Raw genomic sequence first — 10,321 nt, 5'->3', positions numbered from 1 at the left:
GTTTCATGACACTTCTGTTCTTTTTGCCACTTACTTAAACCTTACAAAATTAATTTCGGAGGGGATGCACTAGTGGGCATTTGCTGTTCCTTTGGAGAATTAAAAAGGCTTGAGAACATACTTTATGTCAGTAAGAATTGGTATCGTATGAAACCAGGTCACAACATATTCTTTAACTAGAGGGTTACAGCAAAGAACACTTCTTTCTTTCTAAGTAGAAAAGAAACATACATTTCACTTCAACGAACTATCAAGTCAAGTCCAAAGCTTATTCAGATGCAAAAGTTAGACAAGAAGTTGCTAATGTACTATGGAAAACATCTGTAACTAAACAAGACTTAAAACATTGTTTTCCAACATTTCACCTTTTTTTTTTAACTATGCATTTGCAGGTAGAAAGGCAGTATTTTTAAAGGGTCAGACAAATACACCAAAGCATACAGATTTCTCTGTACAGCAGTAAGTGTCAGAAGACCTTAACTGCAAGGGTCAGAGAACCACTGACATCTTGAAAAAAAATAAAAATCTGTCACCAGGTTAGCTTAGAACTTTTACAGCCAGCCAGAAAATATTTCAAGCCTGCCTTTATGTTTCAAAAACCTTAGCAGATAGGTAAAAAGCATCTGAAAACTAAAACCCACATTTCAGACCCACATAGAGCGTGTATATACTATATACATGTATACACATGATGGGATAGCTGCAGAATGACATGTTTAATCACATTACATTATGCTTGCCTCCTTTTTTTGCCTCTTTTAATTCAGGCCTAGTTTTAACAGCAACAAACAGGGTAGCATGTGGCAGTATGCCACACCAGCAATTTTCACACCTGAACTTCAGACAAAATACGCTTTGATTCTCCCATTCTAGGCACAAAGAATTACCATCTGAATACTTAAAAATACAGGAAATCAACAGCTGTTAAGATCATGTTGGAACTGATGGATATTTCTGGGAGGGATGTAAGAGGGAAGTAAAAAATGAAGACAGAAGAAGGATCTTTATAAGACTACTTGTCATTAAAATTATTATTGGTTCTCCACAGTGAAGTATTTTTTTCTATTTAAGTGTGAAGCATCTAAAATCCATCCAGTTTTGCAAAACCTGAATATATGGATTTTAGAGGCATCATCCTAGATTCTAACATCAATGATAGCATTGCTGCTCATATCGAGCTATGAAGCAACTGCTGAAGTAATATTGTGATGGACACACAGATCACAGCATAAAGATAACTGTTAAGTTAGTAATCTTGAAAAAGTTAATAGCTCAGCTGAATAAAGGAAGTATCAAACTTCAGGAACAAAAAAAAATTATAGCTTAATAAGCCTTACTGACCACAAGAGGTCATCTTGAATTTAAGTGTAAGAGCAACTTGTATCTACAAATGTATCAACTATTTTTTCTGGAAAAGGGAAAAACTTGTAAACATTTCCTTAATTTTATGTGACTACTAACATCTTACGATAATAGAGAAAAGCTACATCAAAAAAACCAAAACATACCAATTACTTTAAACAAACTAAAGACATTAAATCACACTACACTAGCTTGGCAACAAAACCGATACATATTAAACACATTTATCTAGTTTTCAGATACACGGAAATACCATTTATTCATAATTACTCCACAAAGCTGAGTGTCACAACAACCTAGTTTCTCTTGTCACCTTAATATAATTAAATGCAGCAATATCTCTAGATTTTAGCATGTTCCAAACCCTACTATATATGTTTGTCTCAGATGTTGGTGATTTATATATAGCTTCTCATAAATGAAAAGCCATCGTTACTGTAACAGTCAAGTATTTAGCTCTGAGAGTGCTAGCAGGCATAACAATTTAAGTACTTCCCCAGAAGTCAATCAGTGCATCTATACAACATATGGGAAAGTAATTTCCTAGAAAACCGATACTGTATGTAAAACCTGAAATGTTTGTGAGGTTTAATAAGCATTTTTTTCTGAAGCTAGTGAAGTTATTTGTTGCTATATACAGAGTATCCAGAATCAACTAGATGTTACAGATTCATTACTGAAGTACTGAAATAGTTTCATGAAGGCTTAAAAGATGGTGTTTACTTTGTGTAATCACTGGAGAAGTATATTTGTCATTAGTGTTTCATGCTAGAAATACTTCAACTTACCTAAATAGGGAATACAAGGAGTCATTTTCAAGCTGCTGATATAGTCTCTAAGCCTTTTGTAATTATCTTCTTTACTCATAACATACTCCAGCTTTTCAAAGGTGGCTTTATCCTTTCGACTCAATAACTAGGAGGGAGGAAAAAAAAAAGGCAAAACTAGATGAGCTTAAGTTTGATCATTATGATTTCTTTCTTACCCTTATAAGCACAGATTTCCACCCGCACACACACCCCCATTGTTGTTATTGGTTTGGTTTTTAAATAGAACTGCTTCAAAATTACAGCATTTACTCCTTAACAACAAGTACTTGGAGAGTTTACAAAGAAAAGTAGCTATTTTGGCTGGTAAATTTAAACGATCCTTTTAAAAAATTCACCAGGTAAAACTCCAGTTTTCTGGAGGATTCTTCTGAAATAATAAAAGTTATCAAAAGACTAATTTAGCTAACACACATCACAATTTCAGGTGCCGTCCAATCTACGTATTTCAAACCAGTAATTTGTTCACTCTTGATTATCGGTAAGTGTGCTGGTTGTAACTGGGATAGAGTTAACTTTCTTCACGAGAGCCAGTATAGGCACATTTTGAATTTGTGCTGACAACAGTCTTGTAACACAGGGATGTCTTCATCACACCTGAGCAGCCCTTACACAGAGCCAAGGTCTTTTCTGCCTCTCACACCACCCCACCAGCGAGCAGGCTTGGGGTGGGGGGCACAAGAAGCTGGGATGGGACACAGCTGGGACAGCTGACCCCCACTGCCAAATGGATACTCCATACCATATGACATCGTGCTCAGCATATAGACCTGGGGGAAGGAGGAGGAAGGGGGGACATTCGGAGTGAAGGTGTTTGTCTTCCCAAGTCACCATGACACGTGATGGATCCCTTCTGTCCTGGGGATGGCTGAACCTGCCTGCCCGTGGGCAGTTGTGAATGAATTCCTGGTTTGCTTTACCTGTGCACGTGACTTTCACTTTACCTGTTAAACTGTCTTTATCTCAACCCACAAGTTTTCTCACTTCTACCCTTCCAGTCCTCTCCCCATCCCACTGGTGGGGGGAGTGAGCGAGCAGCTGTGTGGTGCCGAGTTGCCAGCTGGGTTTAAACCACAACAGCCCTTTCTTGGCACCCAACATGGTGCTCAAAAGGTTTGAGACAATGACAGATTTGACTGGAATGTGCTAGATCCATTTATAGCTGTTATTGCTGTGTAGCTATTAATTGGCAGGCTCCTGCGCTTGCCGTGGGGTTTCCTTGTCTTATTGTAAATTAGAGTCCAGTGCTCATTAGTAGCTGTTTTTTCACTTTTGCTGCTTTCTGTACCACTTATCATCTTACTCTGCTCTGCCTGGGAACATTTTAATAACAGCAATGGCAATGTGCCTGGGCTGGCAGAGGGCCAGGGCATCACTGCTGAGGCTGTGCTGCTGCACTGGATGGGCTGGAACTCCAGGGGGAAGGACTGTGACCTGTGGACAAGTCTACACAGCAGCAGGACAAGCCAAAGCATCTGCGTCTGTAGTTATGTCTGTGCTGCAGCACGTATACCTCCGAAGGGATTGTGGCCCAAGGATAAGTCCATGCTGCAGAAGGTACACCTTGAAGGATCTGTGGCTGGGGATAGGTCCGTGTTGCAGCAGATACACCCTGAAGCATCAGTGGCTGTGCATGAGGTCACGCTGGAGCACCTCGAAGCATGTGGCCACAGAAAAGCCCACGACAGAGCAGGTACAGGCCTGGAGGGACTGCAGCCATGGGTAAGGCCATGTTGGAGTAGGTTTACTTCTGAACAGACTGTGGCTCATACATAAGGTTCCACCTGGTGCAGGTACACCCCCCTAAGGGACTGCAGTCTGTGGGTAAGTTCAAGCTGGCACTGGAGCAAGGGGAGGAGTTCACTGCAAGGTTAAACACTATAGTCTGGTCTAAAAGGGACTGGGGTGGAGACTGTAATGGAAATAATTGTTGTAATGTAATAGAAATTAAATTGTTGTAACCTGGGAATTGAATTGCAGGTTACAGAAATTACTACAGCAGAAACCACGTGAACCAGTGGAGGATGAGCCTTACAAGAAGCAGTGCGAGTGCAGCAGTGACCTGACCTGAGCTGGCTTTGGTGTCCAGTAACTCCACACAACACACCACCCTCTCCTGTCCCGAGTGACCACCATAACAGATGTCCAAAGTCATGGACTACACCAACATTCTGTGGACATTTGACAGACATTTTACAGGTATGGTCCCTGTAAAACTAGGGGAGACTAAGACTAGGGGAACGATATTTATGTATTGTATCAAAGGACGGGAAGGTGGGTGATGGTTAATAAGGATGTATTGAATAGTGTGGGACCTGAGCATGACACAAATGGTATGAAATAAGGGGTGGAGAATGGGCAGGTTAATTATCTTCCTAGTAGGTAGTACAAGGCTATGTTTTGGATTTGTGCTGAGAACTGTTAAAGATGCAGAGATGCTTCCGTTACTGCTGAGCAGCGCTCGCACAGTCAAGGCCTTTCCTACTCTTCATACTGTCCCATGGCTGGGATTTAAAGCATGATGTAAGCTAACATTTCTCCATCAGATATACTGAGAAATTTTATACTAATTCAGCTTCACAAAAACCCAAATTGCAAAGTATGCTCTTATTCTTGATTTGAGAGCTATCTCAATAATTTTCCAAAGAGCAAAAAACCACCATTAGAATCTGATAAATACCTTTCAACTACAACTTTAAAAAACAATGAATTCAGATATACACATATCCATGTACTTGAAGGTCTGGAAAAGAATAAGGATGTCATCCATTTTTCCTGACAGCAGGTATTATGGACTTCATTACAGGTTGTACATATTGCTCTAGCAATTTTACTGACTCTTAATATTACAGGAATATCCACTTTGAATACAAAAGTTAAAAGTCACGAACAGTCTTCATTGCCCATTCCTGCTCCCCCACACCTCTTCCTTTGGTGAAACTAACAGCAACTACACTCTCCTTGCAAGATTAGGCAAGTAAGTTATTTAAAAAAAAAAAACTAGATTAACTACTGCTGCAAAACCACCTTAAAGGCTTCATTTCAATTCAGAGTCACAATTTAAAGAAGGGTGTAAGATGTTCCCACTGAGCATTCTGGCAGAAGACTCAGTGTCTTCTGTCCCAGTCACAATTATCCCCCTATAAGACATGCAATAATGCAAAAATTACAAGGGCCATATTGCTAAAATTTTGTGCATATTCCCTTTTCTCCTTCAGTTAAAGATCAACCTATGTGAACATGACAGAAGTGTCTCTATTGTAAATGTACTATTGAAATAAGCATTCTTTTTACTTATATTTTTTATAATCTAGTCTTCATTAGGATAGCTAACACACCACCAAACTAAACACCGGCTTTCAGAAGAAAGCAACTTTTCAAAAGTCAATTGTTCCCCAAGACAAACTGATCTCTGACATTTCCAGCAATTAATTGACTTTAGCTTTGGTTCCAATATTTGGATGAGCAGCATCTAATGTTCATTAAAACTGCAGACATCTGCCAATTCCAGGACAAGGAAACAGTAGACAGGCATGACTTCTTTCCAACCACCAGAACACGACATTTATCTTTTGAAGTTTATCTCCTCAAAGATGGTTCCAGTTTAATCAGACTAGATTAGCTTCCCTTTAATAATATTCTAAAATACTCTGCCACCATTTGGTCCCTGGAAGACTTTTATAGTTTCGTAGACTGGAAGGTAAGACAAGACTAACAGATATAATTAATGGCATAAACTCAGACTTGATGAGATTAATTGTATTTTCCTCAAAACATGCTGATCTGCACAATCTTGTGCAAGTCTGATACACCATTTCAGGATTTTTGAATAACAACGTCTAAACAAGTTGATGCTGTTTGACTTCCCCTTGTGCTCAATGCACAATTTACACCATGCCTCCACTTCCTGCATTAATATAGAAAAGTACAGAGAAGTCAGTAACATTAAAAGTGTTTCTGTGAGGGCAAGTAAGGACCCAGCTGTTATTTCTTCAGTTTTAGAGCTGCTACTTTTTCTGAATAATTTTTCTTCCTCTGTCTCTTAGGCTCAAAGGATGCAAAGAACAGTAAAGAGATGTACATATGCAGAGACAATAAAAGCTAAGGCTGATGATTGTTTACAGTAGCAGGGAAGGACTCTGCTTCCAGGCTGCTCTTCACTTTGTAATTATAGTGTGCCAGCACTGAAGACAACCCTTCTGGAATACAAGAAAGGAGAGATGAGGTTTTGGGATGCTAGCAGAGTGGGGCAGGATTCACTCACCTAACTTCAGATGTCTAATGATTATTTGCTTATATTGCCCAGGTGCTTGCTGGTCTTCTAGACCTCCTTTACACTCAATTGAGAGAAGCAGAGCATTCTATTCTATTAACTTCCTTGGAAAGGTTCATAATTCTTTTCAAGTTTTGAACGGGGCAAATCATGCATTAGAAGCATTTATTATTCTCCAGAGTTCAGAGGGCGTGCAGGCAATAAGCGAGACAAATTTCAGACATATTCAGACATACCGTCAGAAGACATGAATTTCATCTTTTTTAGGAACATTAGATTACCAAGCAAATATTTAATGGTTCTTTTCAACTCTAGATTTCAACCATATAAGCTGACTTTTGTTGTTGTTGTTGTTGCTAGGGAGAGAATATACTTGCAGCTATTTTCCTGAATTTCTAAGTTGAGTTGATTGCGGGTTGCTACACACTATCTCAGAAACGGAGAAGAAATCCTTCCTTACTGAAGGTTTTGGCAGGTTACTGCATAACTTAAATGACTTGGTGACTCAAATAATGGCTTGGTGTGCCTCTTCGTAAGTCTTTTCTTGCTTTTAATATACAGAAAGCCAAAGGCTTAGAATTACTCCAAGAATTTATAAGCTAAACTTCCAAGAAAAAGACAACTAAATCAGTTTGCAACGCACATGGCTAGGAGCTACCCACAACTTGAATTTGCAAAGGCTTACATAAGATGATGAAAAGCATAAACTTGCTTGGGATTATATGAGAAATTAAACAACTGCAGAAACGTGGGAAAAGCTACGGGACATTTCAGAGGCTGGAAGAGAGGCAAACTTTAAAAACTGATACGTATGTCAACAGCACACGAATAATCCTCCTAAGTTCAAACTAGGACCTCTGGTTGACCAAGAACGAAAAGAAACTGGGGACTGCCAGTTCTGAATGGCATAATCATGCCAGTTACTAATATGGTTATAGCTGACATTTGTTTCGAGTCATACACACACACAAATCAATTGGCACAGTTATCTAAAACTGTTGAGGCATCAATTCATTGACATGACAAAACCAGAGAAACCAAAGTTCTCCTTGAGATCATTTTGAAGTGTTAACTTCATTAAGATTTTCTTGGAGATAATATTTGTATTTTTGAAAAACCAAATTGAAATTACTTCATTGTGCCCTTCCAAAATGCACCCAGAATTCTAGAAGAGTATCTCAGCAAGAGTGAATTACATTTAATTTTGGGAACGTTTATCAACTGAACAGCATTATCCTTCAGTTATCAGACAAACACTTTTTGTAACATGCAAGGATGTGTTGACATGTCTTCAGTGAAAATTTTTAGCTCTTCTCAATGACCTATTTATATGGATCCCTCACACAGGAGAATTTCAGTCACCTGATTATTTCTATCACACTTGAAAACATCACAGTTCATCTGTTTATACAGCTGGGTAACTACACAATGTATGGCTGAATCAAGCACAGTGTTTTCTCAGCTCTGAGGTAACAATGAGCAAAATGTCTTCTGATCAAGGACACAACTACACAAAAATAATACTAATTACAGTCAAAAGACAGTTGTCAAATAAAAATGTTTCCAAAGAACGTCATTTTGTAACTCTACAAAAGCAGACCTACAAATATACTGTGTAATGCAGTTGTTCCAACTATGAGAACAATTCTGAAAACTCTTAAGGAAAATTGCCAGATTTAGTTGTCAGTCAGAGAAACTACAAATCTCTTTAAGGAAACTGAATCAAGAGTTTCTGGACATCTGCTCTCCACAGCAAAAAAAATTCCAACAGTTTCAACCCCTAAACTATTAAAGTATGACCCACTTTGGCATTCATAATTTTCCAGTAACTAAATACAAAATAGCTTCTGGCCAAATTAGAAGCCTCTGCATTTAGCAGAATCTGCAGGGAACTGTTTTTCAAAGGAAAATATTTCTATGCCAGAATGAAAAAAAAATTCAACAGGAAACCATAGACTTAAGAGGCACTATTATATATACAGTACAAGATGATTAAAAGTATCTGTAATAATTATTGCATCTTTGAAAACAAGCTACAGAATGTTGTGTTTCCCTAAGAACACATTCAAACCCCTCCATTGTCCTGCCGTTCACTTACCGCCCACGTTTTAGTCAGCCTGAAAATTGGAGCACTCTGTAGGCCTGACACAACTGCCATAAGAGCATGCAGATTATTCAGTTCGTACAGTTTCTGAGGACAAAAAAGTATATACAATAAGAATAAACAACGTCCAAATGCAGTCAATTATGAATACAGAATAAGTAACAACCTAAAAACGAAGAAATCTGGCATGTTCTGGAGTTCATTACAGTGAACTGCTGTGCACCCACACCACTTTTATGTGGCCTCCTAATTTTTCATTACTGCATCTGCACAGTTTTGGATTAGACTATACTAACTGTTTCATAGTCCACAGAAGCCTTAAATTTTTTTTTAAAAAAAATCTATATAGGCATACATCTTGGGACGTATATCAGGAGTTGCAGAAATTTTCTAACATTCAAACCCAACAAATTCCTTTCATAGCATTCAAGAGAATTTTAAAATGTAACATGCCAAAAAGGATAACCCAGTTGTGAATGATGTAATCGTGGCAGTACTTAATACTGTAAATTCATTTGGTACCACAGATTTAGCAGCTACCAAGGCTGCACCAAAGCACCCAAAAAATATTGTTGCAGGATGAAATCAAGCAGGTATATTTCAAAAGTCATGTACCTGAAGTATTTTTCTGACTGAAAGACAATTTTGGGGGTACAACAAACTAAAACTAGCCAGTGGAAAGGAACAATGAAATCAACGCTGAACACAGAAAATACCAGGGTAAAAGAATTTTCTTTAAAACTCTCTACAAAACACTGAGTTTAAGTGCCTTTCTTGGAATTTCCCTTCCCCCATTTTTCCTTTTCCTCTTTCTCCAAAACCACCAATCTGCCTAAGCTAATTAAGTACTACTATCACAAAAGCTTAAAAATGGTCCAAAAGAAAATGCTGTTTCTTAAGCCCTTCTGCAATATCAATTATTCCGATAGCTATGAGCACCCAGAGATCTGAGTGAATGAACTACATTTGGCGATTTTTGGTGGAGTGAGCACAAACTGAGGTTTTACCACCAACAAAAAGACTTTGATAAAGAGAAACGGATACTCTATCACAGTATTGCAAATACTGGATAACCCATTTGGAAAATGCACCAAGGTAGGTTAGGATTTCAGCTAGAAATTATATAATAGAAAGAACCCTTGCTATTCAAGAAATGGTGGAAGTCTTTTTTTTCTTCCTGGAAACTCAGCTTACCCAAATTCCCTTGATTAGGAGGCCTTTTGTGGGATTACAGGACAAAAAAAGCTAGACTAGCTTGATTCTGAATAAATGTTGGTTATCAGAGGATACCTTATATTCAGAAGGCTAAAAGCAACACTGCAAGGATGGCTTTCTGGCTAATCATTTTGCAGCAGGGCAAATTATCCTCTCTCCACCTAACGCACTGGCAGAAAACTATCGGTATTTTACAGAACATGAGGACCAAAGTCCTCATAGGTATTACTCAGAAATGTCACATTTAATGCTGATTGCTTACTGTCAGGTCACCCTAGTAGCAACCTCAGTCCGGGTGCACAAATCCCTAATGATTCCAGGATGTCTAGTGACAAACACGAGTCTGTCCACACCTACTAAAGGAGCATTTCCCTCTCCTAATCCTCTTTTGGGAGGATTCTTTGGTAACTGTGTGTAAGGACAGCCAGTATTTTGTGGGGTGAGGTGTGCAGGTGGCTATTTGTCTCATACCATAGTCCTACTACTCTTCCAAATAGTACTGCTGGTGTTGCTCCCTCCACTTACACAATAACCCTTTTT

General features: G+C 38.6%; 1 protein-coding gene across 6 annotated transcripts in view; it reads right to left on the bottom strand.

Moving 5' to 3' along the window:
• The window catches only part of RALGPS2 (Ral GEF with PH domain and SH3 binding motif 2), a 134,334-nt gene that overhangs the window by 63,110 nt on the left and 60,903 nt on the right, over positions 1 to 10,321 (bottom strand). For all 6 annotated transcript variants that reach the window (XM_055815114.1, XM_055815115.1, XM_055815116.1 and 3 more), the window contains exons 7-8: positions 8,561 to 8,653; positions 2,151 to 2,277 (exon numbers count right to left, since the gene is read on the bottom strand). In XM_055815114.1, coding sequence (XP_055671089.1) covers positions 2,151 to 2,277; positions 8,561 to 8,653 — 220 coding nt within the window. The remainder of the gene's footprint in view (positions 1 to 2,150; positions 2,278 to 8,560; positions 8,654 to 10,321) is intronic.

This window comes from Falco peregrinus, chromosome 10 (assembly GCF_023634155.1).
Source record: "Falco peregrinus isolate bFalPer1 chromosome 10, bFalPer1.pri, whole genome shotgun sequence".
NCBI classification, from domain to species: Eukaryota; Metazoa; Chordata; class Aves; order Falconiformes; family Falconidae; genus Falco; species Falco peregrinus.
The sequence above is the reverse complement of the archived record's forward strand: the minus strand, read 5'-3'. Positions and strand labels throughout refer to the sequence as shown.